Source organism: Glandiceps talaboti, chromosome 17 (genome assembly GCF_964340395.1).
Source record: "Glandiceps talaboti chromosome 17, keGlaTala1.1, whole genome shotgun sequence".
Lineage (NCBI taxonomy): Eukaryota > Metazoa > Hemichordata > Enteropneusta > Spengelidae > Glandiceps > Glandiceps talaboti.
In genome coordinates this window covers 20578884-20604265 of record NC_135565.1, presented here as the reverse complement: position 1 = coordinate 20604265, position 25382 = coordinate 20578884, and the positions used below count along the sequence as shown (strand labels likewise).

Below are 25382 nucleotides of genomic sequence, written 5' to 3'. Positions count from 1 at the left end.
TAAATTGAACCATCTAGGTATAATAAAGGTAAATACTAGCAAGAAATAAATCATAGTACCCAGTCAGTAAATTGATGTGATAGGTAGAGGTACAATGTACACAGGAAATTGAATAAGAATTTGTAAATGCAGCCATTTGAAAGCCAGACATAGATCCCAGTTTAGACTGTTCGTGTTTTGTTAGAAATGAGACTTGTACATCCAGAAAGATAAACATTGCTGAAGAGATTTTAACTTGGTCTACGACAGATGTAAAAAAAAACAACATAAAATGATATGAAGTCCAAACCTTACAAAAGATTTGATGAATCTTTTGTTGACTTTGAATATGTACTTATCATTTGCTGTAATAATTCTATTGCCATACAATAGTCTCATTACGTTTGAAGTGTCCTTTTGTCTGTAATTTGCCTCTTTCTATCATATCTTCATACTTGAAGAGTGTATATTTTGTCTGACTTGTGAAAGAAAAAATTGAATGGTGCCATTAAAATTAGAATTGTCTAGTCAAGTAGCTCTCTGTTCATGTGTTAACAATGATATTGGTAATTTTGCAGTAGCTGAATAGCCCACAATTCTCTCTCTTTACACACTCAGATATAACTCCTTGAGTTCAGACAAATCCCACAGTATTTGGTGAAAAAAAAACATTTTTTTTTTTTTTAAATTTTCAAACTTTCGATTTGCCACTGATAAGTTTCTGAATACCAATTCTCGGATATTAAATTTTGATGGAAGGAGAAATGTTTTAAAATAATTTTTTTACAAATTTCAAAAAATTTTGGCACACTGCCCTGCAGATACTCACACAGGTAAAATGTACCAGAATTTAAGGAACTAATGCCTATTAAAGCAAACACCTCAGTGGGAATTGTGGGTTGTCAGAATACTGTGAGTCATGTGCAGCGAGATCACTGAAGGGGCTAATTCCAGATGCATTGTGGGATGTATGCTAAGCATGATTCCTTAGCCATTGTGACATGGATAGATGGGAGAAGGAAAACACCCACATGGTTGTAATACAAAAGCTACGAGTCTGAAATATTGAACTGACTCAATTGCATATTTCAGCATAGCCCTTTTTTACTGTGATTTTACATTTTTACATTTACATTTTTGTATTCAGTCAATCAGGGAAGGTAAATTTTAATTCATGAATATGGGAATCTGTGAACATTTAATGCAGCTAAATTGATATTTGAAATAAAAAGATGATGACTTTTTCTTGATTGCTGACTGAAATACATAGCCACATGTTTGTGTAAATGTTCCAGTTTTTATATCAAGTATATAACAAGGCCTCAAATTTATGATGGAAACTGAAATTATATGTGTCTAAAAATTATTCCCTTCATAGCCACCTGTTTGATTAATGTGCTGATGTTCTAGTACCTAGAAGGTCAGAGGTCAGAAGTGTCAAATGGTTGATACCATTTGTTACAGGGGTGGGCAGACTTCTGAATGTCATGTCTGAAAGTGATTCCTAAGGAAAAGATGATAATGTTGTTACATGAAGATGTTCCAGTTGTCGTACTCATTTCAAGTTTAATAGCTCTCTACAGAATACAACATTTTAGTATTGATAACACCAATCCAGTGTGATGGCTGTATGTGGAAACAATTTGAATGGGATGTTGCATCTTCAATAGATAATTCAATCCAAAACATTTGAAGACAAATGATAAAACTAATACTTTCATTTTCATGACATTTGTATATTTATATATTTGCTCATGATGCAAACGCTAGAAGATGTATTTCATTTTCACTTGGAGTTGTCCTCTCGATCTACCACAAAGGCTATCTTCTATGATCACTCCGCAGCTTACCCAGTTTCCATATTACAAAAACTAGAGGTATATCACAATATGGAACTTGCAAACTCACCATATTGAATGTGGCATCATGGGAAATGTGATAATAAATACTAATGAATTGGTACTGTAAACAATATTGTTACATTGTTTGCAACCATGAATAATCAATTCATAGCTACTGATCATTGTGGGAGGTTTTTTTATCAGTAGCTCCAGATTAGGTATTATGATAACCACAGATAATCCCATAGTCCTTTGCATCTGAGCATGCTCAGTCTAGATTGCGAGTTCCGTATTTATGCTCTTGAAAATCGAGTACACAAATGACATATAGCTTCAATGATAGATTTTAGCAAAATTTTGGGTGCAGTTTTCTGTATAGCTTTTGAAAGTCATTATATTTATGAAATATTCATACTGCATAATATAATAGATAGAATGATTTCCCAGTAGTCTCATAAAAGTGTCAATGTAACTGAAAAATGGTTGTGTAATCTATTCTGTCTGTAGGAGATATACCACTATCTCAGATTATATAATACTATTGAAGGTCACAGTTACTTTAAAATAATGGTTGAAATCTCATAACAAATACATATCAGTAGAAAAAGAGAGTAAGTTTGATGAAGAACAACTCTAAGACATCATTAGTGAATGTTTGTGGAAAGTTTTTTCAATTAGAAGTTAACCCTTTCATGACTAGAGACGAGTTTTAAATAATATGGGGACCCAATTTATATGAATATTTTCATAATTACAATAATATTACTTTATTAGGAAGTAACATTTCTTTAATTCCAGTCTAAAATGAAGTTGATATATGCCAAAAACTTACATAAAACAAGAATTTTGTCCACACGATTTTGGCGGGAATGTTTTCAGTATTGAAGGGATTAAGTATCTTTGAGTTTAGTTTTTAACATTGAATGAAAGCCAACAGAAAATGCATATTAATAAAATTTCATGTAATTATTACTGATATGATTAGTTGTCATTTAGATCTATATTATTTAGAATGTCAATTCATTTAGACGTGATGTACAATGTAATTAACTTCTTATGACCACCTGTCTCCAAAGATGTCATCACACTTTATAATAATGATTGGTGGTTCATAAGTTAATTAATGTTTTGTACAACTAATGTAATTAATGATCTAGCTGATAAATAAGGTACAACCCGATCAGTTTGTGGTATGTCTTTTGAAGCACTATTGGTATAGGATGTTCAATACATTGATATAAGGTAATCATTTTAGACACATATCATCTGGTATAGAGCTATTGAACTAGTTGGTTGAGAACCCTGTTACTAATAGGAGACTGGGCATTGTAATCCTGGCCTTTAACTATTAGGACTTCTTGAGAGTAACTTGCAAACAACCATTTGATATACATCTCTATAAAGGTTAACCAAACATTTCATTGTGTCCAGAGCCACTGTTGGAACAGTGTGTTTGTTGTAACTTAAGTAAAGTCTGCCAGCAGTTTATTTACATTATTAGGGTTCTCTACTAAGTTATGCTACAATGTACATAGATTCCAATGCAAGGATTACCACATATATACCCCTCTCCTCTGGGGTTCCTAAACTTTTAATGTTATTGCATTTATACCTAATGTATTTCATATATCAATTTTTCATTGTACTAAATTACATTTTTGTATTATTTAATATTTTGTACACAAAGCATTTGAATTTGTAGGATTAAATGTTGTAGCTTTCAGCCATCTCAATACATATACACAGAGATAGTATCAAAATTAAAACTGTTGTTCCAAACACAAACTTGAAAATTGTTTTTGATATTTTCGAGTGCACACTTCAATGAGTGATATAAACTTCCTTGTCCATAAGATCATATGTTCTGACTAGTGGGTTAGTTTGAATCAATATTGAAGAAATGTTTTGCTTCTGTACATGTATGTGGTACAGTGGTGTGTGGTAGTGTGGGAGATTTGCCATTAACAGCATTATCTCTGTATGCTCAAGTCTCCAGTCTTTTTTCATACTTAAGAATGTTTAAAAACAACTGTGTCCTTTTTCTGTGAAGTCATAACCTGAATGAGTAACTATACAACATCCTAGTACACACATAAGCCTAGTCCTTGGGAGGCTACTCGTAACTGGAATTTTTTTTTAAAAGTTGAGGAAAACGTTTTCCTTAAAAATGTAAAGTGAATAACAAAACCCATCACATTTGAAGACTTACACAAAAAATCTCCCAAGGAACTCAGGTGCCAGTCTATAGATATTAGTCTACAATGGAGTTTAATAGTATAATCAGTACTATCACAGAGTTACATACAGCAATGTATATTTTTCACAATGCTGTTGAGTTTTATTCACCTGTTGACTACGCTCATCATAGGCTACGTGCTAACTATGTCTCCTTATGAGGTCATAAAATCCTGTGGTCTAGGTGGGACCGGAAATACCCGAAAACAACTCTCGAAGTAAATCCGAAGGGAAGTGACTGAAAAAAGGTCATTTTAAGGTGTTTGCAGACGCTTTTTAAAAAGTTTTAAAATCAGAATGCATTTCACAAACATGTAGTCTAGCAAATTAGCAATAGTGAATGTGAGCATTTTGAATCACCTTTAAATAGCTGCCTTTGAGTAGAGTATTGATTTGTTCAGGCTGGTAATCTGTATGTATAATACTGATAAAACCAATCAGTTGTAAGTGTGAAAGATAACATTGTACTAATTAATTACAGATTAGGAAGTGTAGAGTGATTCTTATCAAACAGTTAAAAGTATTAACACACACAGGTCATTGATATTCCAATGTTTGCTATAGGTCTTAAACTTGTAAGACTATGAATAAACATTCATAACATAGCCTGTGAGTACTTCAAGCAAACAGTTAACAGCTAGTTTATGGGGCAGTGTGTGCATGAATAGTCCATGGGGCAGTTATATGAATGAGATCACGTTCTAAAATTGTTCTTACTTTGCAAGGTTGATTTTGTAGCTATGTCTTGTCAATACTTAGTTTAGTCTTTTGCCTAACAATGTTGTATTCAAATGTAAAATGAATGATTGTTTTCAAGTAATAGTAGCTCAACTAGTCTAGTTCCTATATGATGCATTACGATAACTATGATCATCTCCACTCAAGTCTAGGAAAAGTCAGGGGTATCACAGATTTCTGTGCTAGAATAATGACTTTCCCTGAGTGGAGCTGATCATAGTAATTATAACACGTCATAAAGGAACTAAACTATGGCTGAACTTGCTCAAGTTCATCATGAAATCCTTCCTTATGTATGTGTATATATAAATATATATAAATATATATAAATATATATATATATATATATATATATATATATATATATATATATATATATATATATATATATATATATATATATATATATATATATATATATATATATATATATTCGTCTAGACTCGGTTGACTTCTCCAGTGGACTGAAGTATATTACCTAGAGTATGATGTCATGTAATTCACAAATACTTTGGAATTAAGCAGCGACAACCCCCTCCCCCCTCCCCATCAATGAATTAAAAGAGGTAATGAAAATAGACACATGAATAAATATAAAGTTTAAAGAGTCAGTCTTTAATTCTGTAACTCGAGTGAAAAGTTAATTTTAAACTTCAGACGAGGGACTATCCTCAAAACATTAGACACGATTTAGAAGAGACCCTGGTCAGTATCTTTGCTTTACTAATCTTAGACTACGTTATTGAAATTCTGGTTCTATCAGTACTTGTGGAGATTCTTTTTCCATTAGTCAGACACTTTTTGTTTAGCTTAAAAGTTATAGAGTTGAGGACTGAAATAACCTTGTATGGTTTTAGGGATAAATGCTGTGAAATCGCAGTAATATTATGAAAGTAAGTGGCACAAGATGAATTAATAAGCTGACAAGTGAATACCTGTGTCTTACATAAAACCTTGATTAAACTATTCTAGTATAATGTTGATGTTGATGTATGTCAGTGTTTTTGCTAAGGTTTGGGAACCCCGGTAACAGAAAGGGGGAAAGAGGTAAAACTGGTAGTGCTTCCCATGCAATGTGTCATAGTTTAGGTGGGGAACCCCGGTAAAATGATGTGGGAACCCCGGTAGATTTTACCTACTTACCGCCCTTAAATAAAACACTGTATGTCTTTCTCTAACATTAACTTCTAGCATCATTAGAGTATTTGATTGCATAGTAGGGATTGCCTTGACATTTTTATACATGTTATAAATAACATTTTCTAATTGTTAATTAGTTATATCCTAATACCAGGGTTGAGTTTGAAGCAATTGTTAAGTATGCTTCAGTAAGTAAAATACTGTGAGTAGTGTCACCAAGTACCTTTTAAATATGCAACAAAAATTATTCCCAAACACGTAGAAATTCAGTTGCCTCGCTACGTCTCTCCTTTTCTTGTTAATAATAATAAATGATACTGTGCTATAGCCCTCTGTAGCTTTGTGATGAGAATAGCTCTGTTTTGGATAATGCAGTCGGAATTCCTATGTTATCCAGGGTTGTCATTATCCGCTGTGAATTTATGAATTACTGATAACCTCACCAATGGAGTAATCATCCACTGATTAACAAGTTATGGTGATGTAATCGTAATTGCAACAGACTTTGAATATTAAATGTGTTTTATAGGTCTGTGTCCAACATATCAACTTAGAATAGATATCTTGGAATAAATCCAATACTTTCCTAAGTGGCAGACATCTTTGCATTCCATAAATTGTGTGTATAAAGTTAAAGCTGGGTGCGTCTGGAGTTTAGGAACCTTAGAATATCTATTTTCATTTCAAAAGGAGAGGATAATGTATGTTTCAATCCCAGGTTTTCACATTAATTAGTGTTAGCAAAAAAGCTCTTTCTTCTGATTAATGTTTTGTATACCTATGTCAGAAAATTATTTTTTTTTTTACATATAAATGTTAGTTCTAATGAGAACTTGGCTTTAGGATGGAAAATGTTTATGGCTATGTTGCAGGAATTTCTTTTTTGGCTCAGCTCTTCTGAAGTTGCAAAACCCGATCTAAAACTCAAGTTGTGTAATATGCAACTTTCAGTACAGGTGTTATCCATGCTGACAAATACAGTATTCCCATACAGCCTTCAGTAATTGGCTTAGATTGTGTCACATGGCATGGACTACTGACCCACAGTGCCCTCAATTTGCATACTGAAGCCATTGTTCATTTTCCATTTTCCATAGGGCACTATCATTGTAGCATGGGAATTTTGGAGTGTTTTGCTTTGGCTGGAAAATGATCAAGCCTTAGAATGAGATGTGTTATAAAACATGTCTTTTTTGGCCATATTGGGCAATAGTAGAGATCATAACTCATATAACACAACAGCTTTCATGTTAATAAACATCTACTAGCACTCTAATAGCCAGGAAAATAAATACCATACCTTACCATATTATATCAACTTCCATATTGATACAGTACATATGTTTCCGTTTTGGCACCATTGAGTGGGTCAAATGATTCATTGTAAAAATCCAATATTGAAATATGGAATTGAGTATTTACAGGGATAATAGAAATCAGGTTTGTGTGTGTATATTTGTAGAATAAAATATTGATCATCCCTGCAGTCATCAGATTGTCACTACATCACCATATGTATCATTTTAAACATTTCACATATTAATCACATGTAACATCTGCTCAGAATTAGGAATTTATAGAAATGTCTACTAAGGATTAGTCACAGATTTGAATGAATATTAAATGAAATACACAACAGGAACACTATTAAATATGAAGATACTAAATTTAGACACTGGAATATTGATATATCTGTGGTACATTTATTTATAAAAGAGGGTGTATCTGAGTGACATGTCACATGACATTTTGATTCAAAAGTATATCTGTGACTCTTTTCAGTGCAAACATGTTATTATAGCAGTGGATATATCCAGTTACAATTCTGTGAATATAATTCAGTATTGTCATTGTGTTTTGTGTACATTTTAATCTCGAAAACCAAGATTATAGCACTGCAGCTGAAAAATGAAACAATTGATTAATATTGAAATACTTTAAATAAATACTTTCAAAGTGTTCCTTATTTTGTTAAATTGATGAATGTATAGTGGATGACAGCTAAGCAAGTTGCTTTAGTAAAAACACCTGTAAAAATATTTCTTTAAAGTTGGTCCCTAAGTGAGTAAAAATGATATCCCAACAAAACAGCTGAATAAAGTTTAGTTTACACGTATACACGTTCTCTTTGACTGCAAGGCTTGGTTGACCGATAACAGTTGTAATCCCCATATAGTTTACTCCAATGTCAAAACTGATTAGTCGACCGTCAATGTTAAAATCTATGTGGCATTTTGATTGGCCCAATGTTTATCCAGACAATGCTGAAAAGCATACTAGGTGCAGACACCACTGCAGATTCAGGCATTCCGTGTATTTACACAATCATTTATGTAAACAAGTATTTCTTGATATTGAGCCTTGAATGAACCTTGTGCAATTTATATTGATCAGATGATGTCAAGATCCATGGTTTTCAAACTTAATGAAAATATAGCCTTGTTCCCCACCTGAAGTGATTTCAACATAATTCAAACAGAATCAGTTCGATAAAATTGCTTCAAAATTGGATGCTTACACAAAATTATGCAATGGACTTCATTGAATTGATTCACTTTTGGTTTTGTGTTGGTTTCAAACTGATTTTATGCTTTGAATCAAGTCCAACCCACCCCTCTTAAAGTGATTCAACTAAATCAGTTCAAGCTGGTTTTAGTGCGTTGGGGGACACAAGAACTGACTTCAATCCAATTTTGAACTGATTTAAACTTCCACACGTGTTTGTTGTATTCATCAATTGATATACAGTGTACGTACCTGACATTTGGAGAACTTTTATATTATGAAAACAGTAATTTTATAACAACAAAGTCTCAAGTGACATCATTTACTTGTGAATTCCTGTCACCACTTCCATGCATAAACTAACCATTCATAAATGTCACTGTGTTCAAAGGTTTTTGAACCTTGGTAAGAGATGGGAATTGAGAATATTTATACAGTTTCTAAAACATGTTAGCATAATTTCATGGATTATGTGGAATAGTTAATTTTATTATTGGTCCCCAAGACCTAAAGGGGAGGAATGTGAGGTCAAGTTAACATTGGTATTATTTTTAGATAGCTTAGTCTTTTTCTGTCTTTTCAAACTTATAAAGTTTGTTTTATCTCATTGCGTGTGTGTGTTTATTTGAAATTGTGGAATTCCCTTTGCTCTCAAATAAGTTCATGATAAATTAATTCAAATAAAATTCCCAGACAAAGGTCAAAACTTGTCCAATATATAAACTATGTTTGTAATAATTTACTGCTGGTAAATAATAAAACAGTATACACACTTTCCACTAAAAGGAATAATTGTAAATCTGCATGACAAATTAAAAGAATATCATATGAGTATGGCCAGGGTGTGATACAATGGATGTAATAAAATGCAGTGATCGTTAGGTTTGAAATGTCAGTGGGTATTGCCAAGTCTCCTACAAGAAGCAAAGGTGATAGAAGCCAGACAGTTTTATCTTTATGGCCAGGATTGTACGTCAGTTAATGTGTTTGGTATTAAAACATGTGAACAGTATGAGTCAGATCTGAAAGACATATACACAGACACTGAATGTTTTAACATCACACAGACAGTGAATGTTTTAAATGCCTGTATACTACATAAAGACATTGATAAACTATTGGTTAAAAAGCAATTAAACCCGAAGCTGTATTTCACAGTAGATTTATTAGTATGCTTCCTTAACTTTGGGCAAATTCCTGTTAGATCTACATCTTCCGTATTTAGACACTAAATATTTTACAAGCTATTTCAGAAGAAGATATAGAGGTTAAGGAATGGCTTGTAGCTGGATCCTATGTGACATGCATAGTGTAGGAAATTATAATTTGAAACCTGGTAAAATTTACATATATTTCCATACCCTGAACCATTGTTTCATTGGATCAGTGAGAACGAACACATAGGCATGTATAGCTTTCACAAGCAAATTTATGTATTAAGAGGACTGATGTAACACTATTCCATAATTTGACAGTATGTGCGTGTGTATGCTAAATGATATGGCAACTTGTAATCTGAGTAGGAACACACACTGTCTATCAAATAACATATGCATGTGACTTTATGTAAACTATAAATCAGTTTCAACTGATCCTGTTCAAACAATCCTCAACAAGTCACCATCTGAACTATCACGATGATATATTTATATATTACATATTTTAACAAGATATTATTATTGCCCAAATGTTCAATATCCACCCAATCTTTGAGTTTAAACTTACCCTGACCAGATAGTCCTTGAGAGTTGCCATCTGAACTATGAGAGTGATACACTGATAAGTTATATATTCAGAATTTAACTAGATGTTATTATTGCCTGTATGTTGAATATCCATCCATTCTCTTAAATCATTTATATTGTGTCCTGTCCATATGGTCCTTAACGGTCACCATCTAAAATCGTCAGTGTTACATTTTGGAATTTAACGAGATAGTTTGCCCAAATGTTGAATATCTTCTCATTTGTCCAGTTGCGGATAGTCCTCAATAGTCACTATCTCAAAAGTCAGTGCTATATTTCTGAATTTTAGTTTAACCAAATGTTGTTCCCTAAATGTTAAATACCCACCTACTCCCTAAAAGATGGAAGACATATTAAATAATTTTGTTGCCAGAAATTGTTACCTATCTTTTCAATTTGTATAAATGCATATAAATTTTACTTCGTAATATCATCCCAATATTGCATAATTTGAATGCATAATTTGTTTTGTGCTGAGCATAAGGATCAAATAAAATTGTCGTCACACAGACTGTCTTGAAATTAAGCTGATGTATATAATCTAAACTGTTCAAGATATGACATTTATATAGCAAGTGTCCATGACAACTTACGAGTTTCCATGGTAATGTTAATTCAAATTAAGTTACTTGTGCTATATGTCGACTGCAATGCATCAATTTGGATATTTTTGTTATCTTTACAGGTGGAAGAGAAAGAATTCATTATTAACCTTTGTTAGAAATATCACCTAGCTGTTACCATGGCAACCACAGCGTGCGGTACATGTTCCAAGATCCTTTTGTTCTTCTTCAACTTCATTTTCTGGGTAAGTATATATCCATGATCAGTAAGATTTCTACTTGAAAATGAGAAATTTGCACATTGATTTCAGGGTTGAGAGCATATGGTTCATGCATACTTTCTTTAGAGTCAGAAAATATTTTATGTTCCTCTTAGTTAGCCCATGTTGTACCATTGCTGCAAAAGAGTTTCTGATGGTTTTATGAAGACATAAAAATCCTGATTTCCTTGAGTAGGGCTAGTTCAACATTTCTGTCTAACTGTCACTTAGCAAAGATTAAAGCAGTACAGCTACTTTCATCAATAGATTTGCCACATTGTATGTTGACTTGTCAACAACATTAGACCTGTCCAATACTCCTGCAGACAAGCACTAGATATAATCTGGACCACTAATGCATGTTGTTAGATATCTTGTATTATTGTGTTTATTTAATTTCCATCAAAAGAGTTTGTTCTGTGAACAGCTGAAACTCTTTCAATCCCTCTTATTTTCTGAATATATTTCAAAATCATTGTTAACCTTAAAAAATACAGCATTATGTTTGATACCAGTTGGCGTATTATAAGCAGATGCATTGTTGTAATTGGGTATATAATCGAAGACATTCTGTCAAGGCGAAACACTTTCTTTCACCCCTTGCGTAACAGACGTACGGTACAATCCTTGTAAAATGAAAGATATAATGTTTGCTACCAGTTCTTAACTTTTAAAATGTTTAAGATGCAATTATGGTTTAAATGTTGAGGAAATAATGTAACAAGTCGGTCTGATCTTTTCAATTCCATTTATGCTCTTATGTACCCATGGAAGGATATTAACTATTGTTATATTCTTCAAATACGAAAAATGTAAGATGATTAGGTGCCAATAATTGTGGGAATTAAATCATGTACAGCATTTCTGAATTTAGAAAGCAATGAATGTATAAGAAAGAAATTTGAGAACTGTATGGTCATTATAAATTCAGTGCATTACAATGCGACACAGACATGATTGCAATATTTGTAGCCACAGAACTCATCTCTGGTATGTGTAGATTGGTTGGGACAACCCTATTAACATAAATTCAGTGCCTCAGAATGCGACACAGACATGATTGCAATATTTGTAGCCCCAGAATTCATCTCTGGTATGTGTAGATTTGTTGGGGCAACTGATTAACATTATTAGTGGTTATTGGATTAGTACACTGATATAGACAAGTCATAACCTTTAGTATAAATAAAACTACATGACCTTTTGACCTCACAAAGCTGAACTGATCTTTATATTCACTGTGATGTGTTGGTTTGTTATCTAAACATATGAAAACTGAAAGAGTAAGTTCTTAATGAGTTTACATATAATGTAAACATGTTCTTATGTTTACGCAATGTACTCACTTTGATGTTTAATGTACAATGGTCTTAAACCCTAATGTTAGAATCCCATAGTGGTAACTATTAGAACTAATATCTTTAACCAGAGAAAGTTCAGTGAACTTCATTGACAACAGCCACTGTATACAAGTAAATCGATCGTGTTTACATTATGATAAAATTACTGACAGATACACTAAGAATGATAGTATTGAATATCATGTCACAGTAAAAAGAAATAATTACCTTCATGTGAGATTAGTACAGCATTACATAAAATGGTTTGTCAACAAAATGTAGGCTGCTTGGATCCAAATGTGTTTGATAACTATAGGTAGCCATAATGCTATACCATATTATCATGCATGGATTGCATACTCTAGGCTAGCACCGAATTACATTTCAAATCACAAAACCTGTTAACGACAGTAATTTGTAACAATGAGTATAGATACTAAACTACCTCTTTCCTAATTATCAGAGATCAATATCTGCACTTGTTGGCTGTGAATCTAAGAATGTAAGGGACAATCGCACAATGTTACACAAGCTCACAAGCTCATCAATGCAATTGCTGAGCTTCATTTTCGCACGTCTAACCAAATTTCGAAAACTTTCATACCTTCAGTGATAACAGCTGCTTCTGTATTTACTACTGAAGTGTTAATAAGTTGATTAAAATTTACTTTTAACATGATATACAGTGCTGGGTTTCTGGTAGTGTTTTGATGTGTTTAGGGTTGGAATTTCAAGTTTACAGTTATTATGTTTGTACATTCCATCAATCAGAGCGGTGTGACTGCTACAGTTTTCATTATGGTTTACACCATATGTAAATGTGTGCTGTCCCTGTAAATGTTGTTTGAAGGGGGGGGGTGTCCTAAGTGAACAATGTTCATTCATTGAGCTTGAGCAACATTGTGCGAAGGTCCCTTGGATGTCTTAGATTAAAATTATCGCCAGCATACTTTATATGCAGATTTGGTAGTCCATGAACACTGAGCCAATAGGTGTATTGAAACTGTAAAGTAGGGGGTTATTGAACTCAGATAAAACTTATTATTGATGTATTGATTGTGAATGTATGTATTGATCCACTAGCTGTGGCTCATGGCCAAAATTATTTAAATGAGAATTGATCCTCGGCTGCAAACACCCACATTGAACTATAATGTAATTAGTTAATACCATTTCTGATCATATCTTCAAGTCTTAGAGTGATTCTTGCAAGATGGTGAGCTATTTTAAGTTTTCAAACTTTCACTCCAAAGTGGACTTCTAATGATATTTGTTTCATGCATTGTGCAATTCCAGTCACAAATTTCAACACTAACTTTTAGAACAATTAAAATTAATTAAGTCACAAAAATGGGAATGCCATGGCCACAGCAGTGATAGAGATATGGTAGAGTGGATAAGAATGTCCTATCAAAGATCTCTATAAGGATTAAAACTATGAGATGGTGTTACTTTGTATATTGTGACTATTCGTAGTCACAGTAGTAATCAGCATTTATACAAGGATGACTTTGACTTTGAATATCTGCTAAACCACATTTCATGCCATTCCCTTCAAAGTTGCAGCTATTGATTTTCAAATTGTATTGTTCTTGATAATATATTTGTGTCCTCTGTATCAAAAGATTATGGTTATAATTTGAAATGTTTTGCTGCTGATGGCAAGCTAACTCGAGGGAGCTAGGTATTGTGATATCTGTTTTGTGGTTGCTGTTGGTTGCGGTTTCTACAGTACCGTACATGTACATGACTTTACCTCTAAAACATAATTCCTACAGGGACGAAATACTTACCTTATAGAGTGTGGTTATATATTTGTTGCATTTAGTCTTTAAAAACAAAATGATCATGTATAATATAGTGATGACAGTGAGACAGATGAACAACTCAATCTTTAGAAAGTGGTCTTTTGCAAGCATCCTGCTCATGCCATGCAACTGACCAAAACCGCACTCTTGAAGTGGCAGTAACCTCCCTCAACTGACTGTTCAGTGGCAAACATTTCAAAAAAAGCACTGATGTAGAGCCAATTATATTGACAGGATTGTTTCTGTATTTCAGGTGACAGGACTTGCTGTATTAGTTCTAGGAGTATGGATGACAGTAGATCGTGTAAGTTTACCTTTCCTACAGATTATGGATACACCAATATTCCAGACAGCCGGATATGCCATGATTGGAGTCGGTGGTTTTGTTACCATTCTGGGTTTCTTTGGCTGTGTTGGTGCATGGTGTGAAAACAAGTGTATGCTTTGGACAGTAAGTATTCAATCAATCTATCAAACAATCAATCAATTAATCAACCAATCAACCAATGTCAATCAATCAATCAATCAATCAATCAATCAATCAATCAATCAATCAATCAGTCAGTCAGTCAGTCAGTCAATCATTCAATCAATCAATCAATCTGTCATTCAGTCTATCAATCAATTGATCATGCTAGTAATTAATCTATAAATTGATCAGTGTGCCTGTTGACTGTTCATTAATGAAGTGAATCAGTAAGGTTCCATTCATAAACTTTGTCAATCAATCAATCAATCAATCAATCAATCAATCAATCAATCAATCAATCAATCATTTAACCACTCAATCAATCAACCAATCAATCAATCAATCAATCAGGCTGTCCATCTGTCTGTCAGACAGTCCACCAATCAATACATTAGTATCACTCAGGATAGTAATCAATCAATCAATCAATCAATCAATCAATCAATGAACTTATCAATCAATCAATCATTCAATAATCAATCAATCAATCAATCATACATGACATTTAAACCTTCATTTTCAGTATTTCCTGTTTGTATTCATCATTCTCCTGGCAGAGATTGTCTGTACCATCCTACTCTTTGTCTTTAAAAGCAAGGTGAGTTCTTCATCACAAAAATAGGTGAGTTCTTTCATCACAAAAATAGGTGAGTTCTTTCATCACAAAAATAGGTGAGTTCTTCATCACAAAAATAGGTGAGTTCTTTCATCACAAAAATAGGTGAGTTCTTTCATCACAAAAATAGGTGAGTTCTTCATCACAAAAATAGGTGAGTTCTTCATCACAAAAAATGCAGTTTTGTGTCTCATATTTTCCAGTATTACATATTTCAAATGGAATACAGTGTAAGGTAATGTGTATCACTTTGATTTGATGCATTGAATGGCCCAAGGCCGAAAGCTGAGGGGAAATAGTTGCTACATAACAGCACGAGGGGTAATATGATGTCGATGAGTGCCCGAATTAGGCCAGGTAATAAGTGCTTTATAACACATCACATTCTCTGGCACATATTATTTCTATAGTCAAAGCAAATCACTGATAAAATTACAATGCTACATGAATAGTGCCCTAGGATAAATAGAATGTGAATAGTGCCCTGCTGTATGCAAATTGGGGTCACTAGTCCATACTACTTTACATGTTCTAAGCCAATCACTGAAGGCCATATGAAAATTATCTGTTAACAATTGAGATTATGATCAGAATATAGGACCATTGTTTGCATCTAATATTCTCTTATGCAACCATCCATATAGAATTCTTGGGGTGTGGACAAACCTGTTGTAAGTTTCATTCTCTAGAGGGCGCTGTCATTAAATTTACTTCTATCGAACAGGTTGAACAGTTCTTGGAGAAGAAAATGAATGAGACAATGATTATGGACTATGGTAAAGCTGATGAGGATCTAAGCACACAGGCTATAGATGCTATCCAGTTGACTGTGAGTACTTGATATGATTGAATTGACATGTGGATGGATTGTTCAGTGGGTGCTAGGGAGGATGGTGGGTGGATGAATAGATGGTTAGATGATTGGGATGGTGAATTGATGGATGGTATGTATGGTTAGTTGGTGGATGGAGGGGTGGATGGATGGTGGGAAGGATAGGTAGGGTGGATGAACTGTTCAGTGGGTAACACCCTAAAGAGTGATGGCTAAATGATGGATGTTAGTTTGACAGTTGCATGGATGGATGGTTGAGGGGAGGGATTGGTGGTAGGGAGGGTTAATGGATTGTTTAGTGGGTGCTGGGGAGGATGATGGGTGGGTGGGTGGTTTGTTGGGTGGGTGGATGGGTGGGTGGGTGGGTGGATGCTTGATGGAAGGAATGGATGGATGGTGGGTAAGATGGGTTATTCAGTAGGTGCTGGAGAGGATATTGATTGGTAGATGAATAGATATAGGAGAGGGAGAATATTATCAAGGGCATACATGTATTGTTGAATGGTTTATAGCAATAATAAGATTGTTCAGTGGCATGATGATGGGTGCCTTGCCTACATGTTTGTCAATTATCCAATAGAAGCTTGAGATGTTGATCATGTGACTACTTGCAACAGTCATTATCTTTACAACTTCTATCAGTCATCCCATCAAATGTTGCAGTGTTGATCATGTGACTACTGAAGACCTTAAACCTTTTGTCAACCAACCATCCAATCAGATGTAGTAATGATGATCATGTGACTAAAGACCAATGGGTATTGTGGTTACAGTTTGATTGTTGTGGTACCAAAAGTTACAAAGATTGGATGCAGACTTGGTGGTATGAAGCAGAGAAAAACACCTCTGGTGCCGATGCATGGATGTATCCCCAATCTTGTTGTGTAGTGTCTGGAAAGGATAAAATAATCAAAGATGGAACCCTTCCACAACCCATGAATGTAACAGCCTGTAAGGGAGATGATAGTATTGCTGTACCAAATGATGCCATGCATGACAATGTAAGTATTAAAAAACAGTATGGAATATAGAGTTACTACATGTTGTACTTCAATGTACTGAGTCTATTGTCTGGCATCTGATATTTATTGGAAATTTTGTGTTTGACATGTGACATCATGGGTTTGTAATGTGACGTGATGTGTTTGTCATGTGACATGCTATGCCAGTCATTTGACACTGTCGGTCATCAAATTTCATAATATCTATTAAAAGATAATAATTTGAGTCTTGTTCCTTGAAGAATGTGATTAAGAAATGTCTGTAAACTTAATATTTCTGTATAAAATCCAGTCACTTGTTACATGACAAGCATATTATAATATCATTATACCAAACACGAGCCAAGTTGAACAAAAAAATATGGGACATATACTCTGGTCGTTCACCTCAAACAATGTGCATCTATATCACAAGAATACATGTCTACATCACTAGTTCTACTGAGTTCAAAATATGAGTCAAAAAATTGTCATTACTTTCCTCGATTTTTCTTTGATATAATGGCACTGATATAATTAAGTTATTCTCCAATATTTTTCTTCATTCAGCTAGAAAATACTTCTGACCTAAGGGTTATCACTACTCGTCTAGTGACCTGTAGTGACAAAACATTAGGTCACTCATATTTTTCCTGGCTAAACGAAGAAATATATTAGAGAATGATATCTAAATATATATATGGCATTATGCTAAACTTTGTAATATATGATATTATTTAATTACTATTCAGGGATGCTATGACAAAATCTACACATATATCAGGAATAATATATGGATTATTGCTGGTGTTGGTCTTGGTGTTGCAGTACTCCAGGTAAGTCAAAGGTTTGACTACTCAGTGTTTGTGGATTCAGTACTCCAGTTAAATCAAAGGTTTGACAACTTAGTGTTTATGGATTCAGTACTCCAGGTAAGTCAAAGGTTTGACTTTTCAGTGTTTGTGGATTCAGTACTCCAGGTAAGACAAAGGTTTGACTACTCAGTGTTTGTGGATTCAGTACTCCAGGTAAGTCAAAGGTTTGACTTCTCAGTGTTTGTGGATTCAGTGACTCCAGGTAAGTCAAAGGTTTGACTACTCAGTGTTTGTGGATTCAGTACTCCAGGTAAGTCAAAGGTTTGACTTCTCAGTGTTTGTGGATTCAGTACTCCAGGTAAGTCAAAGGTTTGACTACTCAGTGTTTGTGGATTCAGTACTCCAGGTAAGTCAAAGGTTTGACTACTCAATGTTTGTGGATTCAGTACTCCAGGTAAGTCAAAGGTTAAACTATTTAGGATTTGTTGAGTCATCATTTTGAATGATTAGAATTCTCGCTATCTGCAATACAATTCTATGCATCGCTAAGGAGTCAAATGGAACGCAGTCTCGCGACCGCGCTTGCATTTGTCGACACCTACACTTCCGGTCGCCTATGTCAATACACGTGAATGTTTCTTCCCAACAGTTTAATTTGTAACAAATAAGATAAACGCAAGTTTTAAGCTCATATAATTAAAGAGGTGGGAAATTTAAATATGTACAGTATCTTTCCAGAGCAAAATTACAAGAGATGTCTACAACTGAAAATGGTAAAGAAACACCCCTGTGTATTAGCATAGCCGACCGGAAGTGTAGGTGTCGACATTAGAACGCGTTGTCGCGCGACTTCGTTCCATTTGACCCCACAGTGATGTGTAGAATTGTATTGCAGGTAGCGAGAATTGCTTGTATTTACAGACTACAGAAAAGAATTCAGCTGACAATTATTTCTCACAGCTGTGACTTCTTTGTCACTTTGATGTAAAAATAGACGCAATCTACTATGATGATTTTCATTTCTGCACAAACCAGACTATCAACTATCGTTACGCAATATTGTATGATGTGAATTGATTACTCCAATAATTATTTCTTTTTCCTAACAGATTTTCGGACTCATCTTTTCAATATGTTTACTAAGGAACATGAAAGATTTTGACTACGATGATTAGCGGAGAGTAAATGCAGCAATGAGAACAACAAATTGCAACATAGCAAAGTGTTTCCATCAACAATATCAGGTGCCATTTTTATACATAATCATAACCCTGCTGTGTGAAGGATCACACGTTTGCTGGCGCCCTCAACACAATAAAGTATATTTTCTTTTGTTTTTATTACACAATTATTCCGGGGAGCATGAGAACAAGAACAGTTTTTCATACAAAAATTGTAGTTTTTTCACTCTCTTCTAGAATTAGAGTCTGTATAATATGGACATGTAGTGGTCTATTTTAGTGATTTTTGTATCAACATTGCGTGAGTTTGTAATATTTCAAAAAGACTTTAAGAAAAAAACAAAGACACAGACTATAGAATCGTTCCTCTAGCAAAATGTATGTAGATCTTGCCACTTTGAAACTATGGTCAAATTTTTATTTGTAGATTTGACAGTGAATATGTCGTCAAAAAATTAATGCAATGAAGCAAAAGAAATATAAGAGTACACACATGTCAGTATTTTTATTGAGTTTTTGTATATTTTTGAAAACTTGTTAGTTTTTTTGGTTGAATCTGTGATAGTTCTTTCTGTGCATTTCACATTATCCTGAAGGACAAATATCGTAAGTGGAAAAGTGAGAGATTTTTCATTCATGTGAGAGAAATAAACCAGTTTGGTTGATAACATGTAGTGCAGAGACTTGTAATTAATAAATACAACCGTGGTTTAATTAAAAGTTACAATTGAAAATCACAAGGCATTTTTTCTGAAAAGAAATGAAGATTTAATAACGTTTTTCCAAACTTTTGATTTTTTTAAATATCAGAACAGAACTTTCACAGATTTATTAGAACTTTAGAAAAATGAAGCCTTTAGTCAAAGAATGTCAATGAATTGAGTTGCAATTTGCATACAACCATAAACAACAGCCATATTTGGGAAGTAATTTGCATACAATTTGAATAATAGCCATATATCGATTGTAATTTGCATACAAATCAAACATCCATATTTGGAAAGTAATTTGCATACAATTTCAAACACAAACAGCTATATAGGTCAATTTGCATATATTTGCATACAATTGACAAGTAAGCCAATCATAGATAGTGTTTTTAAGGGTTATTATAATTAAGAGTATCTAGTACATGGTACTATATACTCAATAAAGGGTACACAAGTGTGATGTGTGTACTGGTGATGGAAAATATGTTTTAACCTTTTTTAATGAATAAGAACAGCATCAAGCCATGTTTAAACTCATGAAAGCAGTGATTTTACCTCGGAACTTAGACTAGATGAACTAAATGTTACCATGGTAACATGTTAATTATTATAACCTACAGATGGGATTTGTTGACAAATACGTACATATGAATATCTATTGAAAGTACATATTTGCTGTTTGATGCATATAATTTTCTCTTGTCTGGAAGGTATAATGTTATACACTAACAAAACTAACCATGATTGTTTAGTGATGTGCGCCCTCATGGGTAGACTTGGAGGGTTCCTTTGTTTATATAGCTCGACTGCGACCATCAGTATATTGTATTAAGGTATATAGTTGGACTAATTGAATGAACATTAAATGAAGATGTAATTTTGTGAATTTTTACTCGTTAGAGTTGGAGTAATGGTCATTTTCTGTCTTGTAGTGATCAAGGTATCTTCAGTTATAGTAATTTTACTAAAAGTGTCTGTTTCTAGTCTAACCTTCCAACCAAGATGTCATTTTTTTCATCATCAACTGTTTTCAATTGCTGTGTCTTACCTTTGCCATTTATGGAATGTTCTGTTCAATATAAGGGGTGGGAAGGTTTGAAAATCTCTCTCAACTCAGGGGTTGAAATTTTGTTCAATGCAGAGTAACATACCATCTCAATAAAAAAAGGCCCTCATAGTTTATTATCAGTATCTGTCTTGCATGTGTGTGTGCTGATACCTTCCTACAAACACTATCCTGATTCATGACTGGAAATCAAGGAATTGAAACTCTGCATTATGTCAACCTTACAAGGATAGGGGATAGTTTGTCATTAAAATGTACAAAATATGATAGCATAGTGAAATAGAAGGTTCCTCGATTCTTTACACCTTCTACCTCTAGAATACCACATGCATGACAGATTTTGTTAGTTTCCTTACCACCTGTACAATGCATGACACATAGATTCCGTTAGCTTCCTTACCACTTTGACAATACCTGACAGATTCCGTTAGCTTCCTTACCACTTTGACAATTCCTGATAGACACATTCCGTTAGCTTCCTTACCACTTTGACAATTCCTGATAGACACATTCCGTTAGCTTCCTTACCACTTTGACAATACCTGACTGATTCCATTAGCTTCCTTACTACATCTAAAGTATTTTCAATCTACCGTCCTTCCTTTCAGTCCAGTTAAAATAGAGATTTGATTGATTACAGTACAATTTATTACACAATATCTGTTGTACTTTTGTTTGAAAGTTGTTTTTTTTTGTCAATTTTTCAACATCCTGTGGTCTTTAAGGTGAAACAAATCAGAAGGTCAGGAAAATATGAAATCAAATCTGTAAATGTTTTTGATTGTAATAACACCCAACTTCCTGTCAAAGTATGTAGTGCACAAGCTGGGGTCATTTCATATACATTTATGCTAATTATATTCATGATTATTGTTTCCATATGGTGCATGATATATCCGAGGTCATTTAGTATTCATTTATGCTAATTATATTCATGAGTATTGTTTCCATATGGTGCATGATATATCCGAGGTCATTTAGCATTCATTTATGCTAATTATATTCATGAGTATTGTTTCCATATGGTTCATGATATATCTGAGGTCATTTAGTATTCATTTATGCTAATTATATTCATGAGTATTGTTTCCATATGGTGCATGATATATCTGAGGTCATTTGGTATTCATTTATGCTAATTATATTCATGAGTATTGTTTCCATATGGTGCATGATATATCTGAGGTCATTTAGTATTCATTTATGCTAATTATATTCATGAGTATTGTTTTCATATGGTGCATGATATATCTGAGGTCATTTGGTATTCATTTATGCTAATTATATTCATGAGTATTGTTTCCATATGGTGCATGATATATCTGAGGTCATTTAGTATTCATTTATGCTAATTACATTCATGAATATTGTCATATTCAAATTATATAACAATAATTCATATACTATTCAAAGACCTCATTTTGTGCACTGTTTATTCCAAAGTATTCCACATTCAACAACTTCCCTGTAAACTCCACTTTTCTAAATATTGAGTTTGTTATTACAATATATTATTTGGCTTTGATAGACATTGTATACTTTTATGTAGAGCTTTAGCTGAAAGACATTGCATCATTTTTTTAAAAATCTCTTGTAAGATATTTCTTGCAGTGACAGAAATACCTTTCTTATAAGAAAACCTGGAAATATAGAATTAACATGAAATCACAGTTATTTATACGGTAGATATGAAGTGATATATATGTAAGCCACACCTTGTACTATTTATTGGCTTTTTATCTGTTTGTTATATTAACTTTTTTATATCATAATGCTATATATATATGTGGCCAAAGCTGGCCTCACTTTCACTCCATGGCTTGCAACACAGAAATCACTTTTCAAAAACACCAAATCTTTCTTTCTTAGCTTGTTCAAATCATAAATTATAGAACAAGGTTAGCTGTAGATTTATGTGAATTAGATCAATCGATGATGTAATTTGTATATCATGTGATGTTCATCAACCTATAATCATCCTTCTCTAAAGTCATGTGATTGAAGTAAATCAATGATCTTTCATTTGATGGTCACATGATTCAAATTTGAATAATTTCTTAAACAAGCAGTGCAAGAATCATGTGATTTGAGTAATCCAATGAACTTGTAGTATCAGAATCATGTGATTTGAATGAACAAATTAAATACTAGTCTTAGCATCATGTGATTTGAATAAATCTTAACTGTCACTAAGATCAAATATACCTGCGTTGTATATTGCCATGGAAATTGTCATTTAGCAAAAGAAGCTCAGGAGATGCATTATTATTTAGTTTCTATAGAAACACTAATATTTATGGCATACAGATTGGTGTCTGAAAGAGAATGTAAATGGTGGCCCGGCCTCCATGGCAGTGAACGTGTTTAAAGTTGATCTCAGGTTAAAAGAAATCGTAAGACACCAAAGTAGGATAATTTGCAGTAAGGCTTTATACAGAATAAATCATGTAGTTGAATTGTCTTTTTAAATGCTTCTTGATAATTAGAAACATCAACTTCAAAATGTCAGCCTTCTACAGGGGCCTTCTGCAATTTAAATAAAAAGGAAAAATTAAATTCTCCAGATCATCTCTTTCAAAATTCAATTATCTGTCAATCAAAATGATTGACAGGTAAGTTGAGCCAATCACATGAATGTATTCTTGGTAGATGTATGATAACTTTTCACAGTAAGAATTTTGTATTTTCCAAATAATGTATTTAGCCGAGTCCACCAATGAAATGTAGTCTTATATCTAAATTGTATGTAGTCAGTCGGTCCAGCCAATCAGGAGAACTGTCTTGACCATTGTATGAATAGGGGTGGTCAGGATGTCTTTCCTGAGGGGCTGTTATTACCTCTTTTTAGGACATTTGTATGTTGGTAAGATGTAAATAATGTTTGGATTTCAACATTGAAAAGTAAGAAAGTTGAGAATTGGTAGAATATATAGGGTAAGTTTTTGTTGATGGGAATTGGAGAGGATCAAGATTGCCATGGAAAGTTATAAACCTGGAATTAATACCAGGAAAGGGAATTGCAGTGTTTACTGGTTAGATCATGTCAAGTTAGGTCAAGTTAGGACATATGTCAAGTTAGATAAGGTCAGGTTATATCATGTCAAGTTAGGTCAAAGTCATATCAGTTAGATAAGGTCAAGTTATATGTCAAGGTAGGTCGGGTCAGGTCATGTTATACATCAAATTAGGTTATGTCAGACCATTTATTAGGCAAGAGCAACAAATAAAACTGACCAGAAGTATAGCCATTTCTATAAAAGTTTGTGAAGACTTCCAACACACTAATAATGTGCTTACTAGATTAAGAATGAAGTTTGGCTAGAAGTACACAGAGGTCAGGTCAGGTGGGGTGAGCAAATAAACTAACCTCATATTGAGGAAACTATTGGACTGGTATTTTGTTTCATTCTAACTATTGGGGCTCTAAAGCTCTAAAGCCCTCTAGTGGTGAAAATGGGACAGGGAATCAGGGTAGAAAAAACATGACCACATATAATTGTGAAACTAAAGACAATAATTTGTATTTTTTTTAGGCTGGTTTAACTACAGAACTTTTGTATCAATAATCTCCATACCAAATATAGAGCAAAAAAAGACTTCATACTTGATCTAAATGAAACAAGAAAAGTGAACAAAGTCACCATCAGTTCCAACTCCCACCAACAACAAACTTGCTAGGTCCTGTAAATACCCAGTTCACTTTCCTGTCAAAAAGTTAAAAAGTAATGTTTTTCTGGAATAAATCCATAATTTTTATCACATTTGTTAATTTTAATCCAGATTTTGTGACTTTCAGTCAAAAATTATCAAGATTTGATCAAAAAAATTTGCAAACGAACAAGAATTTCTGTCATTGAAACTTTTGGCGGGAAAGTGTTAGAGACCTATAGTTACAGAAACTTGCTGTTTGTTTCTTGCGAAATCATGCAGAGCAAATTCACCATGTGTACATTAATTTTGAGAAAAGTCCTCAAATTAGTCGAAATTTGTGCTATATAAATCATAATATTGAACAAATAAATTTTCTTAGTAAGATTTTCATTTATTGTTGCCTAGCAACTTGAAATCAACACACACAGATGTGACTTTTGTGAGATCTGACATAGATGATAACAGACAGCAAGTTTGTGTATATTCATTTAGTAATCTCTGTTTTTAATGACTTTTACAGTGAAATCCTGTGAACTGTTTGTAATATGCCATTGTTTTTACAGTCCATCTCATTAATACTTATTAACTGTTATTTCTCTTGGTGTTATTTTTACAATAAATATGATAGACTTTCACATAGGACTTTGTCTCTTGTCTTTTTATTCATGTATAATTATGATTGACACCTGACAGGTTTCTATTTTTACCCTGTAGACAAAATGAAGGGCTTCATGACACAAGCAATGTCATTGTCCAATCATAACCTCTCAAGTTGCACTAGCTGTAACTGAAATATTTCTCATCAACCTGTGTATGTTTACCAGGGTCAGGTATAATTTTAAAAATACATTTCCTCTCAGAACATGGTTAGTTTACATTTATAGCCGTATGCATGACACTAAGCAATG

At 33.5% G+C, this 25382-nt stretch overlaps 1 protein-coding gene across 1 annotated transcript in view; it reads left to right on the top strand.

Annotated features, from left to right (window-relative positions):
• LOC144448252 (CD151 antigen-like) overlaps positions 1-25105 on the top strand; it is a 78297-nt gene extending 53192 nt beyond the window's left edge. The window contains exons 3-9 of the mRNA XM_078138428.1: positions 10869-10991; positions 14408-14605; positions 15147-15221; positions 15964-16068; positions 16845-17072; positions 17804-17887; positions 18976-25105. Of these exons, the coding sequence (XP_077994554.1) occupies positions 10926-10991; positions 14408-14605; positions 15147-15221; positions 15964-16068; positions 16845-17072; positions 17804-17887; positions 18976-19041 (822 nt within the window). The 5' untranslated portion in view covers positions 10869-10925 and the 3' untranslated portion in view covers positions 19042-25105. The remainder of the gene's footprint in view (positions 1-10868; positions 10992-14407; positions 14606-15146; positions 15222-15963; positions 16069-16844; positions 17073-17803; positions 17888-18975) is intronic.
• Positions 25106-25382: the final 277 nt, after the last annotated feature.